The 15,291-nt window shown below is 30.4% G+C and overlaps 1 protein-coding gene across 1 annotated transcript in view; it reads right to left on the bottom strand.

The window, feature by feature from the left end:
• Positions 1 to 15,291, bottom strand: part of LOC143083102 (uncharacterized) — a 70,218-nt gene that overhangs the window by 10,210 nt on the left and 44,717 nt on the right. Inside the window, exons 2-13 of the mRNA XM_076259335.1 lie at positions 14,002 to 14,073; positions 12,851 to 12,922; positions 11,228 to 11,299; positions 10,785 to 10,928; positions 9,739 to 9,810; positions 8,881 to 8,952; positions 7,681 to 7,749; positions 7,127 to 7,270; positions 6,316 to 6,456; positions 5,607 to 5,672; positions 4,408 to 4,551; positions 2,287 to 2,358 (exon numbers count right to left, since the gene is read on the bottom strand). Of these exons, the coding sequence (XP_076115450.1) occupies positions 2,287 to 2,358; positions 4,408 to 4,551; positions 5,607 to 5,672; positions 6,316 to 6,456; positions 7,127 to 7,270; positions 7,681 to 7,749; positions 8,881 to 8,952; positions 9,739 to 9,810; positions 10,785 to 10,928; positions 11,228 to 11,299; positions 12,851 to 12,922; positions 14,002 to 14,073 (1,140 nt within the window). The remainder of the gene's footprint in view (positions 1 to 2,286; positions 2,359 to 4,407; positions 4,552 to 5,606; positions 5,673 to 6,315; positions 6,457 to 7,126; positions 7,271 to 7,680; positions 7,750 to 8,880; positions 8,953 to 9,738; positions 9,811 to 10,784; positions 10,929 to 11,227; positions 11,300 to 12,850; positions 12,923 to 14,001; positions 14,074 to 15,291) is intronic.

The following is a 15,291-nucleotide window of genomic DNA, read 5'->3' as shown; positions in this document are numbered from 1 at the left end:
GTTCAAAATGATTTAGTTCTATTTTAATCATATATGTCAATAGAAATGAAGAAGAAGATGTGGTATGAATGCCAATGAGACAACTCTCCATCTAAGTCACAATTTGTAAACAGTAAACAATAACAGGTCAAAGTACGATCTTCAACACGGGACCTTTGCACCATACAACAAGCTTTAAAGGGCCACGTACACATTATGACTTCTGCAAAAAAATCCAAAACTTCCAATCTATATAAAACCGAGAAAGGAGAAACACTTATGAACCATATCAACAAGTAACAAGAGCTACATGTTAACAACAGGTTCCTGACTTAGGACAAGTGCCAATATAAATGCAGCAGGTTTAAACAATTTAACAGTTACCATACTTCAGCCTAACCTGAAGTAGTGGTGTAACATTACATCACACAACCTTCTAATACTATGCATGATAAATACATAATTAAAGTAACGGACCGACTTAGAATCAATCGTTTCTTTTTAAAAATGAATGAAATCATCTTCAAGCTCTTTTTGCATTTTAATAATGTTATATCCGCCATAGGAAATTTGTTAATGAATCTTTTATTGGAAAAGTTTGTCAATCAAATAATATTGCTTTGAAGCTGTGCAAATGTCGTTACATTTATAACACTAAAAGCTTTAACTGAGAAAGACCAAGGACAACGTTTTATCAATATTAATTAGATACAACTGATTTTTATTTAGATGGCTTCATTTAAATTGTGTTTCAATATAAGTTTAAAACTCGAAATAGAAAAGCAGCTTTAATCAATTTTCAATATTGAAGTTGCTTTGTTTTCATGAATATAATTTAAACGTGACACGGAATACTCATCCATAGCATAGACAATGACCAAACGACACAAAAATAATAACCTACATGTACCCTCCCTCACATTAAAAATAAAAAATTAAGAAGACATACTAAGTATGATTTTTTTATGGAATACACAGACCAAACTGTAATTTGTTTCGTTACTTCTAATAGAAAGGACCATACTGAATACACAATTTGCAAGGTAAAGTTAACATGAATGAGCTTTTATTATAAATTTTGCAGAAATTTCACAGTATTCGCAAAACGGGAAATGCAATTGAAATTCAATGTAACCACCATGATACTGACATAGACAAAGCTAAAAACGGTTTATTGATCTTTAGCATATACTTAGCATTGATATGATAGCTTTTGCATATGTGTAATGAGCGGAAGTACACAAGCCCTAATTTTCCACCCGGGCTGATAACCCATATCATCTCGGGCTGATAACCCATACCAGGGGCGTCTCGTGCAAAAACCCATAACAGTGCTTCTCGTACATGTTACTTCCGGTGTTTCTTGTATCGATTGTTTACTTTTCCATTGTGAGGTCAGCTATTTTTTGATGACGACGTCAAAATTTACGGGAACTTTTGTGTCCAGTTTAGTACTTGTTTACATTGACAATTAAGAATCATTTTATAGTACAACAAACATGGAGTAATAATGATCATAAAACTCTTCCAAATTTTCAATGTTTCAAAATGCCTCTATAATAGGAAATGTTACCATACTTATATATGGAGGTAGTGATGCTGTTGTTGGACAATTATAGTATATTTGATTCATAATTTAACTTCTTTATAAAGTTTTTGACTGTTTTAGTTATTGCATTTGTTTATTTGCCTTATTTAGTCCTGGTATCTATTATGAGTTTATTTACATAACACTATTGTCGGAGGTATATGATAAAGCGATTAATACATGGCCTTTTCCATATCAGCCTGGGTATCATCCCTCGACCCATATCAGAACCTCGACTCCGTCTCGGGCTGAAATGGGGGTCTCGGGATGATATCCAGGCTGATTAGAAAAGGCCTTGTATTAATCTCTATGAATATGTCTTTTGTACTTTTTGCTTTTGAGTGTCTAATTGTAAAATTGACGTGTCATTTTATTAAGAGCATAAATCAGGTCGTTAGTGTTATCTTTTGAATTGTTTTATATTTGTCACTCTGTGGCCTTTGGTAGCTTGTAATGCGGTATGGGTTTTGCTCATTGTTGAAAGCCTGTACGCTGACCTATGGTGACGTATTAATAAGTAATTTGGTCTTTTGATTGAGAGTTATCTTATTGGCAATCATATCACACCTTTTTATTTTTATTTCTACGCTTTTTAAAATATGTAAATTTCATCACAGACATGAATGAACGTTAGTTGGTCATGTAAAACACTAAGTCTTGAAAAAACAAGTAACAATATATTACAGAACTAGTGTTATAGTGTTATATATTGTACTTACAAGTCATCCAGGTTCTCCAGTGGAGAGAAAGCTTTATCGTGTATATATGCAATCTGATTGTGTGATAAATCTCTGAAATAACATTGAAAATGCAAATACGCAATGAAAGAAGAAATAACAGATACAATTGTAATAAATGTCAGATTTGCACTACGAATGATATTTATCAAATACATTACTTCGGAATCCTTTATTTTAATTTCTTGCAGAATTTCTCAATTATAGATGAGATCAATGTTGTAAAATATAGTTATTCAGTCGTAGATAAAGACTATTCCCAATATGGTGGAATTAGATAATAATAGCTTATATCAATTCGACTGACAAAGAAATCGTATTAAAAGATCCTATTATTTGTGATATTTTGTGTCTCCAATGAATTATATTTTGAAATATTTTGTACGCCTTGTAATGGACATAATCTAATGCATTGCCGTTAAAAAGCGAAAAATTGTAAGATATATGTAATGCTAGATAAAGATGTGAGAGATATGATAATTGAAATGGATAGCCTAATTTATAGGTTGTTTTTGGAATTTCATACTAGTCGGGTAAAAGAGTTCTCGAAAATATTCTATAAGATTAGAGCCAATGAAATGATTTCAAATAGCTTCTGTTCTTACAGACTTATTCTGTTCTGTAACACCACATGATTTGAACTTCAGAGGCTAGTTGTCGCGTGACGTCATACCACATCTTCTTATTTCTCTATTGATAAATCCTGTGTAGACGATGGCATATTAGTCCTAATAAACTTTCATTTTTTGCATTGAAATAATCCATTATCATCGTCGTTTTAAATGTTTTTTTACAATTTTTTTGTATAAAAATTATCATTGGGAGTAAGGGATTTACATTTTCTAAGGACAATAATGGATATTACAATTAAACAGTTTTCAAGTCAGCATACAATTGACCTTATAAATTTGTAGATACTTAAAATTAAGACAAACACAATATGGAATGATTGACAAATGCATAGTAAAGGATTACATGAAATCCGACTGAATAATTATTCCAGAATCTGTAATTTGAAAGAAAGCTAAAGGATAATGATGAATTGACCATCAGATGATATACTCGTTAGTCGCTGTCTGTCATGTTCGTTTTACGTTATTCCTTTTGTCATAAATCATGAGTTAGTTATTTCCGTTTAAATTGTTTTACATTTTGTCAGGTCATAGCGATTATAATTTACTGTACAGCATAACGTCCCTGTCATGCAAAAACCTAAGGTTTTGATAATTTTACACCAGGCAGTAAAAACTGAAATTTTTTTTATCGATTATTTAGAATTAAATATGTATCTTCCACTGTATGCGATATTTGATCTTCTAACCAATCAATTACAAAGACAAGCAAAAATTTCTGCACCTATATTGTATTTTCAAAGCTTGTCATTACTTCTAAGCTATATTATTAGCTTTGAAAACCTAAAATTGATAAAAACTGTACCTGTTATAATGGCAGCTGCCGTGCCATGTGTTTTTTTTTTGAGATACGATATTTTTGCACAACAAAATGTCTCACCAATCCGACTACACTTTTTCGTCACATTTCAGAATTCCGTTTAATGATTGGTTTGAATATCAGATATTTTCGCTTACAGTGGAACATACATATTTAATTCTAAATAATCGATAAAAAGATTTCCGCAAAAAATTGAGATACGAAGTTTTTGCATAACAGCGACGATAAGTTTTCTTAATTGTTCAAAACCGTTCAGTGGTCTAAAGTGGTTGCTTATATATATAAACTATATGTATTTTCTCAGGCAAAGTATTGTCTCATGTCTTTTTAATGCTTATTATCATAATGTAAGACATTTCAAATTTATATAACAAATATTTCGCAAAGATACCATTATCAGATTTATCAATTATATATATAAATGTAACTAATAAACAAACACGATTACTTTATTTTAAGAAAAAAAAAAGGGTTTTTACATTTGTTCATAAAACTGTATTTGTCAGAATTATCATTGACCTCTTTATTGTCCTAAAATATAAGTTAATTACATGTCTAAAAGACGACAGTAAAATTCTTAACTCTATTTACCATAGGGAAAAATAAAAATGGTAAAACTTTTGTGATTTACATTTATATAAAAACACTTACAAATATTGTAAATTAGCCAGACCAACAAAGGACTTTTCTCCAATAGATTCAATACAATTATGTGATAATATCAAATCTCGTAGGTTTGAATTATTCACAAATATTCTGTCTTGCAGTGACGTTATTTCATTTTCTCCAATATTTCTACAAATCAAAAGACAATTAATAATGTTATTATAGATCTAAAGCTTAGTCATTGTTTTAACATGTACGTAAGTCCGCCTATCAAGGGAATACATTATTAAATTTAATAGGCAGAGGACTTGATAATTCATCTTTGAATGATTGTATATACAAGTTTTATTGAAATGGTAAGTTCATCTTATAAAAAAAACTGAGCTTACATATTTTTTTCGTTTGCATATTTTACTTAAAGGTTATTATGCCTATGGAACTCAAAATATCATAAATTAAAGTACAAACTCAAAGGTATTTGAGAGGAACACCCATAACTCCAATATCACCAATCGCATTGAATAGGACAATTATCTGCTATACACTTTAACCCGTCATGCATAAATTTCTATTACATGGAGAAAGTCGTGAAATACTAGTATGCAATAAAATTGAGAATGGAAATGGAGAATATGCCAAATAGACAAAACCCCTACAAAAGAGCAGACATCAGCTGAAGGCCATCAGTCGGTCTTCAACGCAGAAAGACAATCCCTGTCTTTACACTATACCGATATGTCAAAGCACTGTACAAGTTAACTTCGATTAAAGTAATATCATAAAGTTCTCTATCATTTTCAGAATCATTACCGAACTGAACAAAGAAATAACACGACGGTGCCGTATACGTGGAGGAAATGCTTACCCTTCCGGAGCACATGATTTCACTCCCGGTTTTTAGTGGAGTTCGTTTTGTTGCTTATTTATTATTAGAACTGTTGATGTAAATGTCCTTTGGTTTTGTGAGTCTTTGTTTACTTCTTGGTTTTAATTGTTATTGTCTTTCAGATATCGAATCTATTCAATTTGATTTACTCAACAGGGGACGAATTATAGCTTTGTACCCTACATACGACTGTTTGTTGATGCATGTTGATAGTTCAAGGTCTTTGACGTTTTTTTTTAATTTTAATGAAATTTGAATAAAGTATACACTTTTGTATATTTTCATTATAAAGTTCATTTAACATGTTTCATAACAAAAGCAATAGCACATTACTAAAGAGATAAAACTGCCTACTTACAACAATTTAAGATTTAAACATCCACTTAAAACAGGCAACTCTGTTAACTTATTGGTATGTAGATCGCTGTAAAAAAATGTAGTAAATGCAATGCAGAGATACTTTGAATTAAGGAATTAATAAGAAACTAAGGTTCCAACGCACTAAGACAAAGTTGACCTTGATAGATGAGTTGTGTTATTCTTTTTATTGCTCTATTGCTCCTCGTCATGTATTGTGGATATTTATTTATACACTCTTTGCTTTCAAATGTTTTAGTTTCAATGTTCTTGATGAAAAGCGGAAGATCCAGAAAAGCGGTTCGGAAGCAATGAAATATCAAAGTGATATTTTAATTTACTTTGTAGGTTATGACGTAATATAACCTTGATGTAGTTGTTCTTACGTAAATTGTTGTAATTATGTTACTTTTTAATTGATTTAAAGTACCTAGTTCTTGGAAGGACACGTGTTTGTAGTAATTTAACTTTACTAGGTTAATTATTACAAACCTGGAATATTTCTGGAAGCAAGTTATAGCTGCTGTATTGAAATAACAAAAAATGCATGGCTCCGATGTTAGATTATATTTTCATTCACATTTTGAAGAAGCCATTTTGAAGAGATCTTAGACTATTCATCCATTCAACTTTTAAATTATAAAAAATCTTTAGTTATACGACACATCGTTTGGGTTTTAATCAAGGAATGTAACGAGCAAAGTACTTACAGCCTTTGAATAGCAGGTACCATGTCACAAAACTTATCAGGAATTTTTGATATACTGCTTCTGTCGAACTGTAATTCTCTCAAACTAACACTCCCCGTTAAATCTGGAAACTCTGTCATATCTCTGGCTTCCGAAATAATCCTGTTAATGAAATATATCAAAATGTTTTGATTTGAGCAAATCAAAGTAAACGATAAAAGAATATGAACAATTATAATAGTAAGCATACGTATTTAGGGGTATGCAAAACTAGTTTTTTTCTAATAGGTTACATATGCATAGATGAAAATTTAAACACGCAAAACATTATATTCTGGACACTTCGAAGGAAACACGTGAAATGTTTCCGATGTTATGTGGCAAAATGACTGAGACGATAACATGGTTATATTGTGAAAGAATTACTATCTTTATGACTTGTTATATTTACGGATTATACTAACAGGTTTGGATACTGGGTCATTCAATTCCATATTCATTACAAGTCTTATTTAGCCATTTTTCTCTTTTGTTTATAGATATTGTCCATTTTTCTCTATTCTGCATATTTTAGCTCCCATTATTCTCTTTTTTTCAATTTTTTTTCAAGGCCAATTTTGTCTAATATTTATTGTTTTTACACTTTTTTGTAGCATGTACCTATAATTCTCTATTTTTTGAAAGTTCATCAAGAACATCTAGACAACTATGTTCTTCCGGTTTCCAGAAGACATTCATCATTCGCTGTTTTACGCTATATGCCCTCTTACGTGAATGGAAAGGAAAAGGAAATCAAGTTAAGAACTAATGTCAGTTAAGATTATTCACTCACAATTCCTTTAGATTCGGAAGTTCTTTAAAAGCTTTAGTTCCGAACGATCTGATAGGATTTCGTCGCAATTTAAGAATTTCCAATTTCTTATTACCAGCAAAACTATTATCCGGTATAAAGTCTATTCTGTTATCCTCTAAAGACCTGAAATTATATTTTAAACTGATTAAAGAATTTTATGGCGCATGAAACATGGTTTGAATACTAATGACATTGTGACTTATCAATACAAAAACGAAGCAGTTGAAAAAGAAGAAACGAGAACATACTGCATGCATAACTGAAATGGTAAAATGCAAAAATAAATTTGATTCACATTACATGCATTTCATTAATTTCATGTTACTCGCTCTTGACAAACATGTAAGAAATTCTAATGCATTAAGACCCCTCCCCTAATTAAGAGGAGGACAAAATATACCACAAACACAAACACAACTACTCCAGAAAAAAATCTGAACAGTTATTCAAACATAAATATTTTTCCAACTTTCATCACGTCTTAAAAATCTACACATGTTATCAGCCAGTGTCAGTACAATCTTTCTACTTACAATTTTTCTAAATCTTTAAGAGATATAAAGGCAGCTGGTATTTTGCGCAAGTTATTCATTGGCAGTTCTCTGAAATAGAATTTGAAACTAAAAACATCGTATGTTATATTAGTCTTTGTTGTTTTTATTATTAATATAACAAATCCACATTTGTCATATATATGTATTTGATAATTATTCTCAATATTGCAAAACAATGTTTATAATACTTTTTTCTTATTTATATTCATTATAAACAATTTTAATGACATCTTTTGCACATTTGATATTTGCTGGTCTGAATTTTGTTTTGAATTATTCCTACAAAGCGTCTATTTTGTTCTATTTTTCATGCTCGTTTTTTTCCCGTTTAAGACCAATGTCTACAAACAAATAAGTAAAAATAATATATAAAAAGAAGAGGTGGTATGATTGCCAATGAGACAACTATCCACAAAAGACCAAAATGACACAGACATTAACAACTATAGGTCACCGTACGGCCTTCAACAATTAGCAAAGCCCATACCGCATAGTTAACTATAAAAGGCCCCTATAAGACAATGTAAAAAAATTCAAACGAGAAAACTAACGGCCTTATTTGTATAAAAGAAATGGATTATTATAATTTTGTCAATATGGCGATTTCCATTAGGTCAATGAAACAGGAAACTCAAGTATGTGACCTAAGATTCATCCATGCATTTAAATGTTCATCCTCAACAATCTGTATTGTTATGTGTAGTGTTTTTTGACAATTTTTTTTATCGTTTTTTTCCCTTCAAACTCTTGTATTGTTTGTCCTTATTTTTAACTGTCCTCTAAGCTCCTTTTCTACCACAAAGTACGTTTAAAGGAATTTCAGAGAATGTTTTAAACAAATATGTATTTAAACTGAACAAATAAAAATACATAACATTCTGGATTTTGAAGAATGTCTTCTATGTTGTTCAATTGACAGCTGTCAATAAAGAAGATAAACATATATATCTTGTACACATTTCAAAATCAGTACTTTTGAAAATGAACTATTAATTCCTTGGTTTTTTTTATTACTAAGTGCAACTTTATCATATAATTAAGGTTGTTTACTTTTAACAAGTCAGGTTATTAGGGACCATGTTTTGTTTGTTGAATTTTGTTGTTTGTGTTTACATTTCATCTATTTTTATCCCTAATGAGTCTTGTTTTTAGGAGTTTCTATGACATGTATATACTTACAATCGCGACAAGGAAGTCAATCCTTCAAATGCGTGGTCACTGATTTCTTCTATTTTGTTCTCGTGAAGTATTCTAAAAACAATATAGACTGATTGATTGAATCCAATTATATTGACGAGAGTGATGTTATGTATGAAACAGCAAGAGTAATTAGAGAAATTCACGTCACAATACAGTATAATCATGAATTTGAGATTAAGTAATGATTAATGGCAGCTTAACCGATATTTTTTCAATGAATTTATTCTCATACTATATTTTTTTTCTATTATATTTGCCAATTTCTTCGTTCGCTTAAACAACTAATTAGAAGCTAGAAACTGTATTATCATATTTGAAGTATCTTCTTTAGTTGATCCTAATTTGATAACATATATTTTCTGAAAATAACTGCTAATGCGTCATTTTTCTATTGTTAATAAACATTTTGGATAAGTACCTCCTAGGGCCAAATGTGACTGAAATACAAACGATAGAATTGTCAACTTTGACCAATATCGGTATTGTTTTGAGACATGAGATAATTTGATCAATGTTGACAAATCTATTGTTTGGAATTCAATTTTATTTAGCCGCAGGAAATATCGTCTACGAGTGCAGGGTTCGACAAACAAATTATTCAAGTGAGAAAATGTAAACTATTCTTTTTTATTAAAAACAAATTTCGGAAAGTGATTTTTGTCGATATATGATGTTATATGTGGTAAATTATTGCAGTATCCAAAGCTTGGTGAATTTGGAGATAAAATGAAATGTATGCTAATATTTACGTCTCGTATGAATGCATAATACACTTTTTCTTTGAAAACAGATTTGACTTAAACCAACATGTCCTGATCATCCATCAATGATACTTACAATTCGATCAAATTGGTTAAGTTGCTGAATGCATAATCTGGAATGTTCGTCAATTTATTCACTGAAAGGTCTCTACAAAGAATAGATAAAACTTAAAGCTACATTAGAGTATTGACAATGACAGTTATTCATCTGGTGCAAGTACGAAGGACGCGAAGGACAATCTGATAATAAAATGTCTCATTTTAAACTTGACGTTTCACAGTTCCAAATTAGATTTCTCAGTTTCAAGTTGATATTTAGCATTTCTCACTTATTTCTCACGTCCAAGTCAGAACTGATAAATGCCATCTTGGAAGTGAACAAGAACGTGTTCCTATTACACGGATGCCCCATCCGCATTATCATTTTCTATTTTCAGTGGACCGTGAAAATGGGGTAAAAACTCTTATTTGGCATTAAAATGAAAAAGATCATATCAAAATGAACATGTATACTAAGTTTCAAGTTGATTGGACCTTAACTTCATCAAAGACTACCTCGACCAAAAACTTTAACTGGAGCGGGACAGACGACAGGACAAACAAACGGACGAGCGGACGGACGAACGGAAGTACACACCAAAACAACATAATGCCCATAAATGGGGTTTAAAAATGTTGAGCACCAGTGACGACTAAATAGTCGAAGTTAAGTAATGTCAAATTGAAAATAATAAATCTAAAAACATTACATTCCAAATAGTCTTTCGTACTTAAGCTTTCATAAATCGCCATAAGAATTCTGCCCTAAACACTAGCAAACAATCACGTAGGGGCCAGCAGAAGTCCGCCTCCTTGTGCGGGATTTTCTTGCTGTGTTGAAGAAGCATTGGTGCATTCGGTTAATTGTTTTTTTACTCTTTGGTCGGGTTGTTGTCTCTTTGGCATATTCCCCATTTCTATTCTGTATTTTATGTTATCATTTTTCAAAAGAAAAGCTTAAATTTTGATCGATCGCAACTGAAGATTGATTACTTTTTCTTTTACTTATGGCAAAAAAGTAATCAATATCATGAATTACATCAATATAATCATAATTTTAATATCTTAGACTTGAAGACTTACAAAGCATGAAGGGATTTTAAATACTGTAATGCCTTTGTTGGAACTCTGGTTAATAGATTAGCATCCAATTGAAGCAACTGTAAGCTCATGCAACGCTTAAAAGCTTCGTCTGGAACATCTTCTATATAATTGGCGTCAAGATCTCTGAAAATACAATAATCAATGATTATTCATTTCTTGATTGACATAGAATGTATACACTTTCAAAATATGTGGAAAAAAGTCATTAAATTCAAATTTTCAACGTATTTCTTTTATCTTCTAATAAAGACGAATTACACGAAGTCACATGACTACACATCTTTGCTTCGTTTGTATAAGATTATAAGTTATATTATGTAAGATAAGTGTGCATTTTTAACAATATGAAATAAAAAAAAAGATAAATGACATACTTTATTTTCTGATATTACATTGCATGTTTTGAATATGAAAGTACTTACAGTTCTCTGAGATATGAAAGGTTTTGAAATGAAGTTGCGGGAACTTTTCTGAATGAATTATGTTGAAGGTTTCTACAAAAGCAAGAATTTATTTATACAATACAAATATGTAATTTGACAACACTCCGTCTTACTTCTATTTTGCTTATTTTATTGCTGCTGGAACATTATTGCGCTGATAAGATTAATTTTGAACTTGGCCTTTTCCCTTGATGGAAATAAACGACATGTACATTAATTTTCATATAAGAATCTTACATTAACAGAAAATCATATTTAGTGATCTTTTAAACCAATTTTGGAGGCAAACAATAAAACAATTATTGCAATGCACGTTTGCTTTATGGTTGGCTAGATTGGTACAGACCTACAGTATATGAATTTCTAATAATTTCTAAATCAAATGACCATGTAAAAATATATCATTTTTATGCATATGAAAATAAAGACGGGAGATATGATAACATGAATATCAAAACTGACAAAAGGAAGAGAGACTGACTAACAATCTCAGCAAAAACCGAACAATATCGAAAAGAATTCCCAGCGATCTGAAAAAATCCTACTGCATTTGAAATTAAGACTAAACAGAAATGACCACTAAACAAAACATATGTTATGCAGGGTGCTCAAAAATGCCAATAATATCCTTCTCGACATAGGACAACTGTCGTGTTGCTGATGGTAAGTCGAAATTTGGTGTTAAGTGTGAAACTGTGTAGCATAATGAATTAAAAGTAGTCGGCATATAGTGGTATGCATCTTTAATTTATGATTGCATGTATGGTAAAGTTTAAAGCACATTCATTCTATTTGATCTTAAGAGCATATGAAATAGTTATTTAATTTGCTTGGTCAGAATGCCATAATGTATGCTATGATTTCCTTTAGTTTCATATCATCATTGATATATCAGTGTCTCGGAACTTAATTTACTATTAATTTTCTATCAAATTGTAATAGAAATAATCGAATTAACCCTTACAAGTTATGTGATACGGTATGTTGGTAGATACATTGTTAATATTCCTATTTGTGCATGCGTATATTTGTTTGTGTTTGCAACTTTACTCCTCTTATCTTTACTGCCAAAGGATCTCTATGAGTCATTCAATTCGATTTGTCATATATTGCAGTTATGAGTTTTTTTAAAATCTGAATTGCATAATTTTATAAATTATTTAGAGAATGACGTTGCTTGTTGTCAATGACTTTTTCTCACAATAAAGAAAAATGCGTTGCGAGTTACATTAATATACAGGTATTTCTAAGCTCCTCGTATATGGTATTGTCATCGATTTTTTATTAAATATTTGTCTTTTTTCATCGTTTTACCATGCAAAATTGAATTTAAATCCTATTGAATTTGGAGGCGAAATATGATTATATCCAATAGTTCGGAATTTATGCATTTTAGAAAACACAAATCTGTATAAAAAACTGTTTACTTATAAATTTTTATTTGGATGGAGAGTTGTCTCATTGGTACTCATATCACATCTTCCTATATCTATGTATGACTTTTCATGAACCATGTAAATAAAGAAACGGAGAAATATTTACTTCAATACACGTATGCTGTTTTCAATAGGCAACAAATATTGCATTATTCTAAATACTCACATAACTTTTAAGAAGTAAAGATCCTGGAAAGCTTTAGGTGGAATGTCTGTTAATTTGTTCCCTGCCAGTCGCCTGGAGAAACGAAAAGCCATACAATAGGACTATTCACTTGTTCGATGATATCATTTAACATACACATTCACACAAAGTGAATTGAAATATATGAAAAAATTAGAAAACATTATTGTTATCTAATCTATTGATTAAAATTAACTGTATTTTAAAAATTTCCTTTTTTGAATTTTATATTTAGGATAAAGTTTCGTTTTTTAAGCATTACCATGCCTACTGTAATACTGTAATAAGATTATTAGAGACTTGTTTTTGTAGACACATATAGGTACAAACATTTCTATGCATTTATAACTTCCTTCATTTCCAATGATATTGTTAAGTTAATCCCGAAAGATTATTCGGACGCACGAAATTTAACATTGTAGTCCTAACACAGTGTTATTCTAAAACACTCAAATTTATATATTTATTTTTGTTAAAAGCTTTGTGTGTGTCTTTTTATTGTGAAATTCAAAGCTGTTTAGAAAACAAATTTGCAACAAAAAAGATAGTGTTTAGATGTGTTAACGTTACTTCGGATTCCAGTTACTATACATTCGTTTATCCATTCAGAAAAAATGGCACATGTGTTTTATTACAATTAACGTACACAGTATTATAAATGTTAGGGATGCATGACGATGAAATGTTACTTTCATTTTTAGTTCATTACAATTTTATGATGCATCTTTCCTGATGTGTTTGCAGCCCCTACACAAACGAAATAATAAATAGGTCGAGCGACTATCTAAATCGTATTTCGCTTACTTGTATCAAAGACCAATTAAATCAAGATTTGCCTCAAGTGGTATATTGTGCTGGATTTTATCAAAAAAGGGAATTTCGAAACACCTTGCATAGCCAGTTGACCGCCTTTAATTAAGTTCTTACTTTCTTCACTGAATATGCAAAGTCTACGAATCAAACCTGAGAAATAATATAAATAACATAGAGAAAGTTGTTCACAAATTATTCCTATTATTTCTAAGGTTTTGTTCATAGATTGTGCTAATTTAGAGAAGAGAGTAAGAACTGAACGAAAGACGATCAACGGGATAAAACAGATGATAAACAATTTATAAAGAAAATATACTCACAATTCTTCTAACTTTCTAAACTTTAAAAAGGCGTTGTCAGGAAAGCTAGTCATGTTGTTCATACTAAGATCTCTGTACAGTAAATAGAAAAATAATTGAATGTTAATAAAAAAAAAACACCCATTGCATACCAGTAATAAAATAGAGTAGGTAAAGAATATTCCATCCCAAACGAATTATATATGAATTGCAATAATAAAGATCTCTTGATAATGAGAGCTACATAATTAGAAAGTACAAACATCGTGAAAAAAGCAGACGTAACGTCATTCAGTTTCATGTACTAGTACGCACATATATGGTATTATTCAAAGTTATATTAAAGTTTATTACTGCTATATGTGTTCGATTATATTGCTGTGTCCTCGTTTTATTTAGCTATATCTATGATATTATAAAGTTACGGGTTTCTATTAAATTTCATCCTGACTATGAAATGTCTTGTTCTATTTCAGCTAGATACGTTGTGTATTATTAATGATAGCTAACTGTAGCAGCATTCCTGATGTAGCTTAACATTGTAAGTGTATGAAAACATTTGAAATGTATTACGTTAGATTTTTACTACTGTAAACAACTTATTTTCGCGACTTTAACGAGTAGACAAATAACGCGATAAATAAATTGTCGCGAATATAAAACTAAGATCTTTCTTTAAGTTACTACTTCAATTGAATTAGAAAGTCGCGAAATTGAATAGCAGAAAAGAGGACTAGAAAGGGTTAAACGCGAAATAAAGTATAAGGGAAAATAAGTTGGATTACAGTATTCATATATATATTTTTTATGGTCCACATGTATACTAAATGATTGATAAATTCTCAGAAATGATATATACACAAAAAGGAAAAACGAATAAATATAAAAACAACCCACAAAATATAAAAAAAATCAAAAAAACTGAACCAACCGTTTAATCAGAAAAATTACATTGGTTATATAGCAGTTTGACAACCACTCATTTTGATCATTGAGAAGCTTAATATGCCTTAAGAACACAACGTCATTAAAACGTTCTGCTGATTTTACAGAGTTATCTCCCTGTAGTGTTAGGTACCACCTTAAAATGTAAACATCTTACATTTATATTTTAAATCAATTTCACCAGATAAGTTAATCTCATTTGATTACTCCTTGATTTACTGTTGACACACATCAAATCAAATATAGAAATATAGGTCACTAAAACAACAACAACGTTTAGTCTTTATATAAACAGTAAACTGATTACATGTATCAATGTTTCTGTCTCTTAAATAATAATGTCAAGGTTGAACTCATCCCATTATC

This window comes from Mytilus galloprovincialis, chromosome 7 (assembly GCF_965363235.1).
Source record: "Mytilus galloprovincialis chromosome 7, xbMytGall1.hap1.1, whole genome shotgun sequence".
Classification (NCBI taxonomy): Eukaryota; Metazoa; Mollusca; class Bivalvia; order Mytilida; family Mytilidae; genus Mytilus; species Mytilus galloprovincialis.
This window is presented reverse-complemented; position numbering and strand designations above follow the sequence as displayed.